Below are 18,742 nucleotides of genomic sequence, written 5' to 3'. Positions count from 1 at the left end.
GGCACCCAGCACACTGGGAAGGAGAAGTTCAGGGGCGCGCTCACTCACTCCCAGGAGCTCTGGACTGTGTGAGAAGACACAGATTGTTTCACTACACATGACAACTATATGAGCTTACATCCTTATGGTGCATTTCCCCTGCTGTTTGCTTCTCCAGAGAAGGAGGGACCCAAATTATACTAAATGAGACAAACAACATCTCAGTTGCTGTCTCTGCAATAAAGCAAACTGTGCCTCAATATGCTGTTGGAAGACTGAAAACACGGTGCTCACTAAACAGCATGAGAGTTTTGTGTGCTACTTGTGAAAAAAAACTTTGTGGAAGTTTTCCTGCAGAAGATGAAGGAAGAACTGGAGCACTGCATTTCATGAGACAAATTCCTAGGAGATGGATCCCAGCAGTGGCCTGGCAAGGGGACATATCAGATACACCTCAGAGATGCTCTTGGAAGCACCTGGCACAGTATGTTTAATGAACACCATCAGATTTGGTTATGGCATTGTACTTTGAAGCTACTGGGAATGAAGGATCCATGGATGATTAATAAATGGGAAGCTCATCTGCAGATTCTTATGTAATGCTTTATTTTGTATCCTCTTTTCACGATTGTTTCTGGCACAATGAAGGCCTTGCCTATGTACAGTGAGTTAGTGAGGAGACTGAGATTTTAAAAACCTAACTGTAAAACTCCCCAGTGTCTCTAGGTTATTTTTTAATGTCATTATCCTTTACTGAAACTTTAGGAAAATACTAGGCAACACTGAACCTAATTTTTTTTTATTACTTAAATACAATTATATCCAGAATTCTTTCTCACCTGGATGCTGAGAACAGAAAAGCTTAATCTTCTTATTAAAATAAATCTCCCAAAAGTACAAGGACTAAAGTTCCTGTCCATATGGGCCATCAAAAGGCTTGAGACTTCCACATGCTTTATAACTTGGGTAACTCACAGAATCACATCTGGTTGAGGCTGGAAGGCAGCCCAGAGCCACCTTGTCCAAACCCCTGCTCAAACAGGGCCACCAGAGCCAGCTGCTCAGATGGTTTTTGAGCATTTTCAAGGATGGAGATATGAAATATGAGGGAAAAAAAATCAAATTGCCTAACATTGACAGGGGACAGACATGCAGGGAAGTCACTGGGACTGGTAACATTTACAACATGCGTATTAAATTTCTCTTTTAATTAACACTTCCATCACATTTGCTTCAGTAATATGTATACAGTGGTGAAAAGACAGTCCTTAGCTTTTACACTACTCCAGTTGTAATTTGGGTTTTTTCAAGGAGTAGGAAAACACTTCACAGAGGTTCAAAGATTTCTTATTGTTTTTATTCTCCTTTATAAAGCAGAATGCAGAGAACACTCAAAGAAAATAACAAACAGCACACAGCACCTCCAGTTGATTATGCTGACTACCCACCTTCCTAACAGTAGCTGGTCTCTTTATTTACATGTCTTATGTAGAGATTTACAGCATTTTGAGTAATAATTGTCTTGCTAATTTCCTGTTTTCCTGCTCTAGCTTCCAAGAGCTCTTGGAAATCTCTTCCTAAGTGAGACACAGGTGGGGCATGCAGGCTCAGGAGGGAAGCCCTGGTTTTTCTAAGCCCCCCCACCTGTGGCAGGGCTTGTGGAAACTGGGGATGGCTGGGATTTTATCACACGATCACAGCTTTCTTTGGGGATGTGATGAAGCAACATCAACTTAAGATCTAAAATGTTCTTTCGTTAAAAACAAACCTTTTCAGTTTTCTCACAATCACAAGGCCCTGTTCTACAAGCTACTTGGGTAAACATAAAGCAAAATAAGGAAATGTATGTGTGGGCTCTGCTGTGGCAATCAGGCAAAGGACAGACAGCAGACATTCAGAATATTTAAAACATTATAACACTCATTATGAAGTGACACTTAAAGAAAAACCCGAAAGAGCTGTCATAAATATAAAATTAATATTCTACTACTAAATTAATATTTAGGTGCAGCAGGTTGACTATTTAACTACTTTGTTGTCAGACCTACTGATTAGGCAGACAATGAAACACATGTCATGAGCTTCCAAAACTTTCACTAAGAACAGAAAGTATTGCAGGCTGGAAAACACCAAGATCACCAAACACAGTAGGAACATCCCAGGAGTCTCAACTGTTGCCTACCAAGATGCTCTGTGGGAGGGAGTAACGAGCTTTTGAAGGCAGCCACAGCTATTTTTGCACAAGGAAGGGGTAGTGCTGTGTCAGGAAGCAGCCAATGGGACCAGGTGCTTTACCCAGCCCCACAGGGGTCTGCAGGACTACAAACACACCAAAATGCTCCAGGAGTTTTGACAGATAAAAACCAGGTCGGTGTAGCAACAATATGAAAAGAAACCTTAACAAGGGAATGCAATCTTTGAATTTAAAATCCCTACCTGTCCTGGGTTTGGCTAGCATAGTCAATTTTCTTTTTAGTATTGGGTACGGTGCTGTGTTTCAGATTTAGGATGACAATTTATTTTGGTAACACAAAATAAATTTTTTTGTTCTAGTTGTTGCTAACAATGTTTACTCTAAAGCAAGGACTCTTCAGCTTCCCAGGCTCTGCCAGCAAAGAGGCGCAAAAATGAGCCAGGGGAGGGCATGGCCAGGACAGCTTACCCCAACTGGCCAGATGGATACTCCACACCACAGAACACCATGCCCAGTAGATCACATAATGGTTTGATTTGAAAGGGACCTTAAAGATCATCCAATTCCAACCTCCTTCCACTAGACCAGGGTGCTCAGAGCCTCATCCAACCCATCCCTGAACACTCAGGGGGATGGGGCAGCAACAGCTTCTCTGGGCAACCCGTGCCAGGGGCTCACCACTGTCCTGATCTCAACCCTGGGGTTTTGCCTTTTTCCAATTCTCCCCCCTCAGCCCAGTGAGGGGGCACCTGTGTGGTACTCAGCAGACAGCTGGGATAAACCATAACACTATCCAGCACTACAATTACCAAGTTTCACTCACTGGCCCAGTTTAGGAACAAAAAAAGTTTCCACTACTCAGAGCTCATAATTCTGTTACTGCTCTGGACACAATTTGATAGCAACATCACCTCTCCTGCCAGTGGCTGAGGAAGTTACATGCAAAGATCTCTTAGGTGCAGAAATCTTTTACAATAATCTAAAAGAGGGTAGTTTTAGATTACTATTAGAAAATAAACCTTCTTGTGAAGGTGGTGAGACTCTGGCACAGGCGACTCAGAGAAGCTGTGGATGACCCATCCCTGGAAGTGCTCAAGGCCAGGTTGGACGGGGCTTTGAGAAATGTGGTCTATGGGTCCCTGTCCATGGCAGGAGGGTTGGAATTGAATGATCTTTAAGGTCCTTTCCAATCCAAAATATTCTGTAATTCTCTGATTTACTTACTGCAACAGGTGTTAGATGGAGACAAGAAGAAAACCTGCAGTTATTCTTGTTCTGTACATTCCATTGTATATTTTGATACTTTTTATTCACATAAGCTCTAAACTGTTAAATACATTTTGTACAGAAAATAAATGAAATTTTTGTATTACTTATAAAATAAAAATAAGATTCTCAATGTAGGACCATTTGAACTGTAATTTTGGTCACCTAAAAAACATGAAACCATATTATGGATTACCATAACATGGAACCTCCATGACTCCTAAGCTAGGACTGGTATTCAACAGCAGTCATCTGATTATTTTTTCACTAATTTGTTGAGGTCTTTTTGAAACCCATGTAAAGTTGTTCATGCCCAAAGCATCCACGAACAATAAATTCAGTAATTGCAGTAGATGCTGAGGGCAAATGCACCTGCCCCTGTACTCTATGAACACCACCTGATGGCCCCTAATTTTTGTGTTGCACAACAAAATGAGTCATTGTGCCCTGTCCATTTTCTCCATACCACTCATCATTTTTTGGACCCTAGTACATTCCTCCTCAGTGAAATCACTTCAGATTGATGGTTTTACCTTAACTGATCCCTACACAGAAGTTGTTGCTTACTTCTTGTCATCCTTGTTGGCCTTTCCTGTACTTTCCCAATTACAGCTCATCCCTTTTGGAGAAGGGAAAGCAGAACTGCATGTGGTATATAACATGCCAAGGGTTTATAAAGCAATGGTAAGAAGAGAAAAAAACCCCTCGCTGATGCTTCATCCCATTTATCCCTTTGCCAGTCATTCCTAGAATTTCTTTCTCTCTTTGACTTACAAATACTTCTGCAATTCTCAGAAGAATTGAAGCACCACTTGCTCAGGTAGCAAAAGCTATTTGAGAGCGATTTTTGTTTTTATAAAAACAGGACGGTAATTTTGCCCTGCGTGTTCTTTTACATGAACTACTACTGAATTAAGAGTAATTTAATTTTCTATGGTCACTCTTCAACACCTTGCAAACAGGTACCTCTTTTATTATCCTAAAAAGTTCGTTTTACCCACTACGTTCTTCCCCTTTGAATCTGACCCAGAAAAGGGCTACACCAGGGTAGGTGTTCTGCTCATGGCAGAAGGGATGGAAAAAGATCATCTTTGAGGTTCCTTCCAACCTAGACCATTATGTGATTCTATGAACTAAAACTTACACAGAGCAGCCCCTTTTCCCAGTAAGGAGAAGAGCATATAGAACACAAAGCACATGGAACTATTTCAATATATTGGACCGGTAACAGCCATGCAGATCTTCCATCACATCACTAATGACACAGCAGCAGAGTTAAAAATCAAGGTAATGGAGAAGTGGAGAATTCTAGGTCTTGGAACCAACTTTTAAAACATGTTGGATTATGCTTAACAAAGCCTTAGTTTGATATCAAAACTGCAAAAACACTATTGAATGAATAAGCAAAATCAAAAAGAAGATGTATTTCATAAATAACCTCCAAAATGAAAAACTCAGTGAGGTTAAAACTGATTTGGAATTAACAGATTCCACCAGTTCTCAAAACACCTGAGATAGAGATATAGGTCAGAAGGCAAAAAAATTGGATTTTTCTAAATAGTCCATTTTAAGCATGCATGATGATAAATGGTATTACTGAGTAAGCCTGTAATGGTTTAAATGCAAATATCAAGTAACCTCCTCTTTTGTTTGCTTTCCTCATTACAAACAAATTACCAGAATATAAAGCAAAAATAATAAGATGCTTATAATAATTACAACATGCTTCAGTTCTGCTAATTTTTCCAGAGGCTGAGCAGGTAGGAGTCAGCGGCATAAGAAAGAAGAAATTACTACTTTTCTAATGAGTACATAGAATATTAGTTGCCTTAAAAATACTGAAGTGCATTTCTAAGCATGTATTTGCCACAAATTGTATGGCCAAGTTTAATCTAGAAGAAATCCTCAGTGGTGTCGATTCTTCCTTTCATTAATTTGAGAAGGAATGGGTGGTAATGATGAGGCCAAAGTATCTGCCTGGATTTTAAACCTGGATTTTGGTATTAAAACACATTGCCAAGAGTTTTTGCCATCGATTCACCAAGACCGGGACTTGCTCTCAGGTGTGATTTACTTTGCTTCAATGAGAGGCTCTACTGAGTATGGTTCATAAAATTGCTAAAGGATGCCTATATTTCCTTTAATAAGCAGGATATTGCAGATTTTTTTTTCTCTAGGAAAGTGCTTTTCAGGCTGCTTCAAAGCTGATGAGATTCTGACTTACTCCAAAAATCCCTGGCAACTTCTGCATAAATAATTTCCTCCACTGAGAAGTGTTTGTTTCTGGTTCTTCAGTGCTTTGCCCAGAGACAAATGAGTCTGGTCAGAGGAAGCTTCATCTTCAAAAAGTTAATGTGAAGTCCAACAAGAAAAGAACTGTCCAGGCAACATCACTTGGTCTGATAAAAATGTCACTAACAACAATAATGTAGATAAGGAACTACTGGTTGATAAAATCATCCAGGTTCTTTTATCTATTATCAGATCACCATGGGGAGTTGAGGGTCTGACAGAAAGCACTGCTGTAAGAGCTGGTTTACATGGTATGGATAGTTAACAAAATAAATATCTGACCCAAGAGATTCAGCAGTTCAAATAAACTTATTTTATTGCATGTATCCCAGATCTGAATCTTAACACTTTTATGGTGGGACATAGGAAGAATTACAGACTCTAGAATGAGTTGGGATTTAAAAAAAAAAATCATATAATTAACACACAGAATTCAGCTTCAACTTAAATGCAGAGCCAAAAAAATATCAAGTACAGAAACTTGCTGAAACTAACAGAAGATGGGGAAAAGAAGTAGAAGCCAAGTCTTCATTAGTAGCAAAAGGGCTACCAAACCTACAGGAAGTGTATCAGGAGCTTCTTGGTGTATTATTTTTTTCTTGGGTTAGCAGTTTTGTACTTGCATATGTCCCTGTGCACAAAGCCGCGTGCTTTCCAGAATTTTCTGGTTTGTATATTCTTGGCCATGAGAAACTCACTCATCAGAAGAAAACTGTTCTTACAGAGATGAGGAGCACAAGAGGATCCAGAGGGAAACGCAGCATTTTGCAGCAAACAGTATTTTACTGATAACCAAAAAGGAGGAAGGTGCTGACAGCTGGAAGGTCTTGACAGGACCAGAGGCACCAGGCACAAACTAAAAAACAGGAGGCTCCCTCTGAACATCAGAAAACCCTTTTTTACTGTGAGGGTGCCTCAACACTGGAACAGGTTGTGCAGGGCAGGTTGTGGAGCCTCACACTTTGGAGATAAAAGCTGTCTGGACATGGTCCTGGATAACCAGTTCCAGGTGACCCTGCTGGAACAGGGCTGTGGAGCAGATGATCCCCAGAGGTCCCAGCCATCCTTAACCATGCTATGATGCTGTGGTGCCAAAATGATGGGAAGAATGGGTAACCACAACATCAGCTGGATAGAGAAACACCAGTGCAACATCACTGGGGGAACCACAGTGAAGAAGAATGAAGGAGCAGACAGCTGGAAAGACCAGCACAAAGCTGAAGAGCAGAACAGACATGAAGAGAGGAGCCAAAGGATCAGCAAGAGAGACTGGGCTGGTGGGTAAATTAAAGGAGTCTGTCCTGAGGTTTACAAGAAGCTGAAAATCTATTGATTCAGTAGAAGCAGTTGTCAACACCCTTTTTTCAGGAAAAAAGTTTACTTAGCTCCAAACAGATCTTTTTTTCCAAATTCCAGAATTTCCTTTCTCCAATTCCAATCCCTCCTCCTCTCTTTCCGTCCTTAAGAATTCATCTACACCAAAGGGAACTTAGTACTTGGCAGAAAAGGGACAGGGCTCAGGAACTGCTGCAGTTGGCAGGAGAAGCAGCCATACTGAACTGATCAGAGCAGCACAAGGCTTACCCTGCTCGCCTTCCAACTCTGCCTCGCTTCACATGTGAGATTACAGAATGTTGGGAAGGGCAGTAACTTGTTTCCCGAACTGCAATTAAAATGACTGTGCCTCGGCATTGCAAAAGAGCCCCTGTGGGACGAAGTTTTGCCTTTTTTTTTATTTAAACAAACATTTGTGTCAACATTACAAATGGAAGTAATGTTTAGTACTTGCACACTCCTTGCTTTTTCTCCCCATACAAGATCTCACAAGTAGTAAACATTTCTTTATCTTAGGTGGGATTATATGGGGCATATCCTTTTTCCCCTCCCTGAGAGGGGAGTTCTTATTCCTCCTGCATTGCTCCTTCCCTAAAAGCAGAGCTCATTATACTGAATACAACATTAATAACATGGACTTCTCTCATTTTATGAAACTTAATTAAATAAAACAAAACAGAAACAACCTCAAAAACCCAAACTCACACAGTAAAAGAATTCCTGATTATTCTCAACATACAAATCAAACAACGGAAAGGAAGCAAGGAACACAGAGACTTAAAATATGTCACAAATCACATGTCAAGATCTTTAGACATTTCATTTCAAGTTCTGTAATATTACTATATTGTGTTTTGGTTTGCCAACTACTGCAGGAAATTGATGGCAAGACCACTCTTTGCAAGCAAAGAAAACAAAACCCTTTTTTAGTTGAAGCAGAAATTAATAAACTAGTATAGAAATACTCTTCAATTTAATCAACACAGTTTCAAACAGAGCAACAAGCTGAGATTATTCCTTCTCCCACACTTCTGTACTAACTCAGGTAAGTGCTTAGAGTAAGTTTTAGAGGCAGCTGCCTTTTCAGATAACATGATTAAACTGCTAGCAAGTCACATGTGCCCGGCTTTTAAAATAACATAATTGTGATTCTGTCTCTATCAAACTGCTCAACATGATAATGCTCTTTCAAGTCTATTTTTGTTCCCCTGCAAAAATGGGATTTCAGACATATGTATTTTTACTAGATATCTTTCAGTCTGTAAATCCATCCTGGGCTCAGCACTGCAGCGATGGTGCCTCACTTCCAGCAGCAGACCCACTGGAGTCTTGCTCCATTGGGATTTCCAGCACAGTGCTCCTACTGCCCACACCTTCAGAAATGGCTATCAGCCACCTGTGACACTCAGGATTATTCTGATGAAAGATCATAGAGAGACTTATCTATATGCAATCTCAGAGCCTTAAAAATATAATTATGTGTTACTCTCTTTTCTGAATCAGGAATTGCTCTCAGGTTTCTGTTGAGGAACTTTGTTAAAAATGACAAAAGCAACAAAAATATACAGCTATCATTGAATTCTCGACACAGCAGTGTACCAGTTGTTAGGTTTGATTTTTTTTTCTTTTTTTAAAAATTCAGAATTTATAAAACTTATCACTTTAATGAAACACTTTCTGCCCCCTTCACTGACTTTCTTAAGAATGCTTCTACCACACAGGATAGGAAGAGTAATCATCATCATCATCATCACATAATAATAATAATGATGTAATAATAGAATTAGAATTAGTCTTCCTTTACTCTGCTCTGTCTTTCTACACACAAGTACCTGCTCCAACTTTTTCATTTACTTATCATTAGTTTATTAACTAATAATTACCTACTTGTCGAAGCTGCAAAACATCACCCAAGTTCACTACCACCAGCAGTTTTATTTGCAGGGTCAGAAAAACAAAGGGCGGAATAAAACAATGAAAGATCCACGAATTAACCTTTTATTTAGGCTCCCTCCACAGGCCATTAACACTTAAATTCAACACAAGTTGTGACTACACACTCCTGACATTCCCAAAGTCACAAGCACTAAGCCTTCTCAGCATCATTCCACATCTAGCAAGTAGGAAGAAGCCACCAGCATACACAAAGCCCATCCACAGGAGAATTTCAGCCTCCTCATCCTCCTCTGTGGCTTTCATCACAGCAGCCAAGCTCATGCACGGCCCACAAAAGATGCTGCTGCAAAAATAGCTCTTCTCAGGTTCTCTACTTGTTGTGCCTATAAATCTACACTAAGCACAGATCCTGGTCGTCATCCTTAAGGATTTCACTACTTTACCCCCTCCACTCAGCAGCTTGGAGAGAACTGGACAACTCCCTTAAGTCAGCTGGCACTTCCATGCCACTTCTGCCCTGACCAACAGCTTCTGCTTTTCGTGTCTCTGTGCTTCCTTCCCCCCTCTCATTACACATATAGGATCACCTAATTAAATTTATAAATCCTTAGGTCTCAATGCATTTTCAAGGCTTATTTCTGTCAAACCAACAAACTTCTGCCACGTGGCCACAGAATCATTTTTCCTGGTGCGTTTCATCCTTCTACACTCAGTCCCTAGTTAGAAACAGGGAAATGGCTACAGACATGTGCCTGGCAAAGAGATGACAGATCTTCACCATGGCCTTTATCTCATGTGTTGGCTCATCTGTTTGTCTCTTTGGGCTCCTGAACTGCCAGAACAGAAATCACAAACTGTTTCAACAGTACTCAGTCCACAACAATGAGCTCCCTCTGGTAACTGAAGCATTTGGGTACCACCACAACAAATATTTACCAAATCAAGAGCAGAGATTTATCCTGTTTCCTAAGCAGCAGCAGGAAGCATTAGCATTTGGTTATCCTGGTTATCCCTTTGGTACATAGTCTGCTGTAGTTAGCTGAAGATACAGGTCAATAAGTAGTAGTGTACTTTGGCAGGTATTCCAAAAACAGCAGCTGCCACTTCAGAGTGTTTATTTTTGTTAGCCTTGCAAAAGTAGGGAAAGAATCTCTACATATGTACACTACAAAGAGATTCCCATTACATTACTTCAAAATAATAGCTTTGATAACTTTAAATTATTATAGGTTTAAATATCAAGGTTTTTTCCATTTAATTTTGTCCAAATGCACATCTTGTACTACAAAATGGAAGAACTATATCTTGTCTACCAAAGTCCTGCATAAACTAATGCATAACATAAAGAGAGAAGCAATACCCAGAGTGCATCAGCACTATAGTCTCAGTACCTGTTTCCACAGTGTTTTCTGTTTCTGCTGCCTCCAAACCATCCATACTGTCTTCATCCTCCACTGCAGTTTTTCCTCTACTCCGAGGCCTGCAAACACAAGAAGGAAAAACTCTTTTTAGACTGAAAGCATTTGTAAAATTAGGATTTAAATCACTTCATTTCAAGGGATAAATGTCAGCACTTCGTTATGAAACATTCAAGCTAACCCATGATTTCAGTCTTGTACAAACTGGAAGCTTCCTCCCCCTTTTCCCCACTCTAGTTTTATGTCCCCAGTAAGGTACAGTCGAATCAGCAGCTGGCCCCTTAAGCTTCTCTGATTCTTCTTACGATAAAAATACAATAATGAATTTTTACTGATCAAACAACAGACTAACTCAGCCAGATTTTGATACAAGCATCCTGTCTGCTCCATGTAAAATGTAACTACAGAGAGGTAAGAGAACACTATCCAAAATCTGGGCAGTAGCTATTATAAAACAGAGACTGATCCACGCAGAGCACCCTTGGAAGAAATTTCCACAGAATAATAATGATGCTAAAGCAATGAAACTGAAACATGCATTATTTTCAGTGAAACAATATTTTGACACACGAAGTAAAATGTTATGAGAGATGACTAGATGCCATCACATTAAAAAAGTGATCACGTGAGGACAGCCTGTCAAAACTAAAATACCTGGCAGATTTGTTTCAGTTTCAACCAAGGTCTGATGGAAAGCAGACAGGTTTGTGCCACAAATTCCAGCCTTTTTTCCCTGCCTGGCTCTTCAGTAACTATCATGGTGGGCTGTTGAGAAGCCCAGGCATCCAGATTCCCAGCTGTTCAGCAGCCCATTTGAAAGGGAGCCAAGAGCTTGGCAACTCGCCTCCCAAATTTTCAGGCTACTTGGCAACCTGCCTGGCATGCTGACGGAAAGCCTGGGAGACCCTGGGAGCTTCTGATTCCAAGTACACAAATTTTGAGCAGTTTGGGGCATCTCAGCAGTTCCAATGTCCAGAGCTCCCAGGCAACCATTCACCCAACCAACATGCCTTGAATCGGGATGCCACGCAGGCCAGCACACGGGCACCCCGCCTGCCCCCCCAGACAAAACCCCTCCAGTTCCTCTTTCACAGAGCATTCTGAAAGGTTTGGGTTTAGTTCTGCATCGGGAAGAAAAGGTTTTGGGGTTTTTTTGAAGCGATTAAATCATTCCAAAACCAGCATTTCCTTTTTTTGTACAGTCTGTTATAGCACGTTGGTCGATCCCAACTATTTCCGCAGGACTGGATCTGCTAAATCAGCTACAAAGAAATGCTACCATGCAATGCCTTTGGTTCTCCTGGATCACAGAACTGGGAAGAACTGAAACCATCTCTGGAGTCTGTGCAGGTTGGTCTCCTGCTAGAAGAGGATTGACTCTCTTAGACTACCTAGCAAGACAACCCCTTCAGATTGTGTTGGGACCATTTTAGTCTCTGTGAAGGAGGAAAAGAAGAATTAAAATGACGCTCAAACCAAAGTCTGAAAACCTCCCACTCAATTTACAAAGGAGCCGGGGGAAAGAGAAAAGCAAGAAGAGATTAAGGACAGGAGGACTTTTCTTGGTATCCCTATAAAATTTGTTCAGGATGATGCTGAAAAACGTGAGCACAGTGTGAACCCCAGGAATTACAAGGTTGTCGCTCCCCTCGCCTGCTTATCCATAAGCAGTGACAGCACACCCAGAACACATAAAATAAATAACAGCCTTCTTATGAGAGACAGAAGCATCCCCTTCACTTATGTGCCACAAGCTCCCAGTGTAGCCTCTTAAAACCCATGTTTCACAAAAATTCAAACCAGAATAAACTGCACAGTGACCAGAAGAAACTGTCCTGCACTCCTCCCTGCAGCCACTGCATCAGCCCATCCAGGAGTACAGTGACCAGTGAGCTGGCCTGAATGGGAACACGTTTTGGAAGTGGGAAGGACACAAACACTGCTATCAGCAGCAGCACCTGAGATGCTACCACAGATGGATTCCCATTTGTAACAAAGAGTACGGAGTAGAGCAAATGGAATATCACAGCCATTGGATAGAACAGGCTCTTCCAGCAAGACTGAGATACAGCAAGGAGGGTAACGCTCCTCTAACACTTAGAAAAACAAAGCAGCAGGTAAAGAAGCCAAAAGCATTTAAATACTAAATTTCTTGCAGCTCTTCACAACATCCCAGCACATCATCCAGCACCAGTGAAAGGATAGGAATGCAGGTGAGAGAAAACACTTCCCTTGGTACAGGAATGCTCAAAAGCTTTACAGAACACAATCAGCTAAGGACAGGGATTATTTCTAAATCCTATCCCAATTATTCTTCTACCAACTACCTGCCTGTAATGCAAAGTTACAAGTCTGTACCAAACAAGGATTACTGAGAAATCATCACAAACATAAATGATAATTCTGCTTTTTCACAGGTACTCCTTTTCAGTATTCCTCAACACAACCCTGGAGGTAAAACTTGCTGGATAGTGGAAGATGATGATTGTTTATTTAATAACTTACACACGAGTTTAGATTTTCTGTTGAAGTACAGTTCATGTATTAAACACCACAGTACCTCACAAAGTCTTTTTAAACATTTGGTTTAAACAAGAGCAGTGTTTGCGCCTTCAACTCCCTATCATATTTTAGCAACCTATTTAACACCAAGGCAAATCAGAGGTTTCAATTAATTAAACATAACTGCTTCTTTCAGCACAACATATAACCACGTCCGGTGTTTCCTTGCCATTCCCCTCTCCCAAATATTCTACAAAAAGCCTTCTTAATGTTGTGCAGGTTTTAAATAAAACTGAAGAAACAGTGGAAAACATGGCAGATTATATCGTTGACTTATTTTTGCTGGTTACATTCACTTCCCAATCATAAGAAGAGATTTTATAGTCTACAAATTTATGTTTGGCTTAGAGCAAAAAAAAAAATTCAAGTCACAAAACAGTGAAATATACACTGTACTGACAACTATAATTTAATGTTTCCACACCAAATGCCATTTGAGAAGGCCATACAGCACATCTAATCGCTGCAATCAGCTTTTGTAGTAAGAATGGATTGTTTCGTGTTATTTGCATTAAGTTTAAACATTTTATTTAATAGTTTTATACATAAAGCTTTTGGCTGGTTTGCATAACACTGTGTTTTTCCACTGACAAATCCTGTTAATTTTTTTTTCTCTACACTTATTTCCACTTGCCCTTAAATACAGTGGGAAAAGCAGCCTGTGCTCCATTCTTTGCCTGGGACTTGGTTTCTTCTCAAGTTCATCCCCCTGAAGGAGGATGTGAGAAGGCAACAGGGCAAAGATGGTGTCGAGGGCCAGTTTTTAGTGTCTTAAAGCAATTATGAAACAACAGCCCATGACTATTGCCCTACACCCACATGAAGCCAGGCAGTCCTGAAACATAATTGCTGTATTAAACACTACAACCTCAGATCTGCCTTAACTCTTGAACCCAACCCCAAACCTTCCAACCAGGAGGAGTAACCACATCACCGTGCAGAACCCCCAGCAGCTCGGGAGGGCAGAAATATTGAACACAGATGAGCCACGTCTCCTACAGCTCACAAGAGCCCCAGAACAAAATGTACAGGCAGAGCCTGACCAATGCACACTCTGGCAGAAAACAATAAATATTAGTCAGTGGGCAGGCAGGGAGCTTGGTACACAGGCTGAAGTGCTGCCAAGGTCCCTGCCATGCCTTCCTCGCCCGCCTTTTTCCTACAACAGAGTCAATTTAGAAGGAAAAAAAACCAAGAGCACGTCTCTTTCTGCTCAAAAAAAAACCAGATCTGCTGAGAGAAATAGAACTTCTTGAAGTGTTTTAAAGCACATTCAGTATTTTATGGAACAAAGTCAACAACAAAGATAAAACCAGACTTTATTAATACAGGACTTCAGTTGAATATAATTACTTGTACGATAATTTTACTCCTATTTCGATAAAATAGAGTCATTTATCAAAATCCTTTGTGACCTACTCCTAGATTTTTTATCAATTAGTTTTTTTAACTAATGCCTTTCATTAATCTCCATCTTTAAATATACCATGGTAAACAAAAATCTCGTAATTCTTCTCCGGCTAAGCAACTAATTAAATTTAGCCCTGAGGGCGAAGAAAAGCCCAGAAAAAACTTGCACAGGGCTCACCAGAGCATTTCTCCCTCTGCACAGGGGGAAAACCCTGCTGAGGCTGTCTCAAAGCCCTGAGGACTTGGATACCACTGGGAGATCACCAGGTGCGTGAGCAGCTTCTGCTGAATGCACGGAGAGCAGCATGGAGAAAATGGAAAAGTCTCTTATTCACCTGACAGTAATGAGATACTGTTTCTTTTCTTCTCTTTTCTTTCTGCAGGACTGGGTTTTTTTTTTTTTGGTGTTTTGTTGTTTTTTGAAAGGTCACAGCAATAGCACCGTAACTGGACAAGTACAATGTAGGTCAAAAGTACATCTTGGATCTCACTCCTTCTTTCCACAGTGATCAGGAATAAGGCCATGGGCCAACATTTCCTGGAACCACATGAAATAACTGACAAAGCTACTATCCTCAGATGCCTGTCACTGCCAGGCCTAGTTTATGATTACCCAGAAGTTACTGTCAGACACCAGTTTCTGTAAGTCTTCCCTAAGTTGCTACCAACAAAACCACGTGACAGCTCCTTCAAGACTATCTATCAAAAGAGCCCTACTCACCCCAAGCATTTTGCTCCAGGCTTATGAAAACAGGTACACAAGATCCATTCAAGAGCTGACTCCTTTTCCCAAAATGCTGAAACCTCTACATCATTCAGAAAAGAAACCACCTTCCTTCATATGCTTTGCAAGCCATGGAGCAAACTGATGGCACTAAATATATAAAATAGGGCTAACAGCCTTAAAAAGCAGTGCAACATCTGGGATACAGTAACATCCTAAACCAGCACAGATGTCTTGTTAAATGAACATCTGCCCACAGCCTTACGCTGGAAGACGGTACAGGAATGAGTTATAAAAAGGTTCAATTAGTGCTGCCATCAGCACGGCTAGTCACAAATTAACATTCACAGGCACCTTCACAAGTGAAAGCTGTTACCCTCTTTTCAGGAATCTTTTTAACAGGTGTGCAAAAGCCACATGCTCCCACTACACTACTGCTGAACCGTGGAGTCCTAAATACAGCTGTGAAAGTTTAACTGTGCTTAAGTAGAGGCTGAAATACTCAAGGTGCAGCTGGTAGCCCCAAGCAAATACCTACAAGGAACAGGGTTTTGGGTTTTTTTTTTTTTTCCCTCTCTGAACACTACTTTACTCTTCATTACTTCTAAGAGTTGAGAAAATTCTACATCCAAGTCTGGATAAAATGAAGAGCACACCTCTGGAAGCAAGAATAGCTAGAATTAACTTCAATAGCCCTAAACATTAACAAGCCTTAAATAGGAAATTAACTCTTATATTGACTCCAGCTTCAAACTGATTCTGATTTACAAGATTCTTCACAGGATTTTTTAATTGAGCAATCAGCAACAGGTGAAAATGTTTTCTGCAATTCCCTCACTCTCACCTGTGTTTTCTTTTACACATGGTAAAAATAAGAATGAAACATGCAGTTTCTTCATATTTACTTCTTATGTTATATATGTGTATAATAAAGGCTGAGGGATCCTGATGCAACAGAATGTGCAAAAGATGTGCAACAGAAACATGACAAGTGAAAGGTGACAAAAAGTTGACTGTTTACTAATAGAGAGAAGTGAAAACTTTCCTGTTTAACATCTGCTGAACCAGACTTTCATTAAAATTTCATAGAACTTGCACAACCTTCAGTTTCATTATTAAAACATCTCAAAAATACACTTGATATTGCCTATCAGTCTCCTGGTTCAATCAAAGACAAGTGTGTTTCTTACTAATTTTAATTTATAAAGCATAATAATTTTTAAATAAAATAATACATCAAAGAGAAGTGATCCAGCTTACATTTAAACATTGCAACTTCCCATCTTACACCTCCTCTAACCAGTGTAACTATCTAAAAAACATTATTCAGTCACTCAACATTATTCCTTTACTCAGGCTAAAACATCTTCAGAGATGAAACTTTTTCAGATCTATATTTTATGCAGTTACTACTGAAAGCAATAAACACCTGAAAAAAATATTATTATAGCTTTTGAGATCAGGATGTCTGAGAAAAAGTGTAAAAAGAACCTACCTCCATTGGACAATTTTCAGCTTAACTTTTCCAGTACTCCCCTGCGACAGGGAGTTTTGTCAAATATTTCCTACACTGCCCAAAGAAATGCAAATAGAATTCTTTTTAAGATTATTTGTACCAAATACCATAGATGCATCTTTGCTTTCATTCTAGAGTACAGTCAGTGTTGACATAAAGTAAGCAAATGCAAAGGAAACCCACAGGTAAATGCAGAGCTCTTGAGGAAACAAGGCTGTCCTGAGAGGCTGGGAGTGAAGGATCAAAACGAATCTGCATTGCATAGTTCTAATGATTTAAAAGCCAAATAAATTAGCACTTCTGAGCAAACGGGAAGTTTGGTTTATCAGTATTTTTGACTTCAATTGTCCTCACACCGTTACCTGTACTATGGAGGTTCTCAGGCCCATACTGGTGCAAAATTACTTTCTATGGGAGACTGAGAAAAGGCAAATAGGATGTGCTGCCTGCAGGCACTCATCAAGAGGACTGTGTACCCAAATCAAAGAGCATTAGGAATGTCATCCCCCTGTTGAAAAATCTTAATCGCAACTCAGTTCTGTGGAAGGCCACCAGATCCAGGAGGCTGAAGCTGCTCTCTGTTGAGTGATGAGGCTGATCTGGACAAAGCCACCATACTCAGTATTTTCTCTGTTCATCCCAATGCTGTTTACAGTTCAGTTTGAGTCTGGAAGTGCTCTATTTGAGACATAAAGCTAATGAAGTCTATCACAGCTGAAACACAGCTTTGCTAATAATATCAAGACCATGAAGTCTTCTTCCCAACTTGTTACCCATTTGAGAACATCCTCAGTGGGTTGGCGAGAGAGACAGAGGGTCACACCAGCCAAAGATCAAACCAGGAAGATTCAGTATCACTGACCACCAGTTCATTAACAGTTGCAGGTACATAAAATAATACATTTTTCACATGAGCCCATAAAACACCCATGAAGTTATAGCCCTGCTACAGCCAGTTATGGCCTGAGACATTGACAGTAAGCCTACTACACTGCAAGGACTTCTGCACACCTTTTTGTGATACCATTACATGAGAAAATCTGAGTTAGATGTTCCAAGTATGAAGCCAGGCTGCCTGCTCTACATGTATGGACTTCGGATTTGGAGACAGTTCCAACAACAGAGTGAGAAATCATATAAAAGGCTTTCAGATCTTTTAGCTTTCTTTTTTACTTTTCAAACTGACTGCTTAGACATCTATAAATTCTGTAAGTGAAAATTGCCTTCAGTCAACTATCTGTCACATTAACCCAGCAATGCACAGCATCAGAAACTGCTACAGGTTCTTCTTTCTCAAGAACCACATTCCCACTGATATGTAGCCTCGTTTATAGTTTTAGTTCCATAACACAAAACATTTTACGTGCAGACCTGAACAATTATACACTTCTCAGAAAATATTGCAAAAAAATTTCAGATGCAATTACAACACATTATATATCTGCAGCTTTGCACAAACTACATCCTTTCTATATTTGTTACCAATGCACTTGGCCACATTCACTAACATAATGATGCACAACAACATACTAGAATTACAGCACTTGCAGTATTTTTTAAAACCTTTTCTAGAATCAAATTAAAGACAATTTTTTGGGAGCACCAAGAGCTACCAAGTAGAGGCACCTGTGAGTTTCCAAATCTAGTAAGTTCTGTTTAGCTACCTGGCTCCAGACTTGATAATGGCTCTGCCTTTGTAATTCCCCCAGACAATGGCTAGTGTGAAGCTCTTTGGTAAATTTGTTAAATAATGTTTAGCAAGTCCACTGACTGTTTTCACACGTTCTCTTTTGACTGACAAAGAGAATAAAATGGCAACATGAACAGCTGAGAGACCACAGGCGCTGTCAAGAGCACAAATTTCTAACCTCTACAAGACTTTCACGTGTGACAAATTCAACCCACACCATTCACCACTGCTCTTGTCCACATTCCTCTGTCCTCTAAGTCAACAAAATTGCATCAAAATATGCTACTGCACCCAACACTGCATTTTTCTGATGGGAAGCATAAAGCATCCCCTTCCATCTGAACACAAGACTTGTTTCTCCATGACGACGGGCTATGCCAAGTTCCAACTCCTCCAATCTTGTGAACAGCCATGGTGCCCAGAATTTTTTACCCACATCAGCACCAAGCTCATGTCTTTT

At 40.2% G+C, this 18,742-nt stretch overlaps 1 protein-coding gene across 14 annotated transcripts in view; it reads right to left on the bottom strand.

The window, feature by feature from the left end:
- Nucleotides 1–18,742, bottom strand: part of KMT2C (lysine methyltransferase 2C) — a 191,397-nt gene that overhangs the window by 134,072 nt on the left and 38,583 nt on the right. For all 14 annotated transcript variants that reach the window (XM_068174789.1, XM_068174817.1, XM_068174796.1 and 11 more), the window contains one exon: nucleotides 10,354–10,442. In XM_068174789.1, the coding sequence (XP_068030890.1) occupies nucleotides 10,354–10,442 (89 nt within the window). The remainder of the gene's footprint in view (nucleotides 1–10,353; nucleotides 10,443–18,742) is intronic.

Source organism: Anomalospiza imberbis, chromosome 1 (assembly GCF_031753505.1).
Source record: "Anomalospiza imberbis isolate Cuckoo-Finch-1a 21T00152 chromosome 1, ASM3175350v1, whole genome shotgun sequence".
Lineage (NCBI taxonomy): Eukaryota > Metazoa > Chordata > Aves > Passeriformes > Viduidae > Anomalospiza > Anomalospiza imberbis.
The sequence above is the reverse complement of the archived record's forward strand: the minus strand, read 5'-3'. Positions and strand labels throughout refer to the sequence as shown.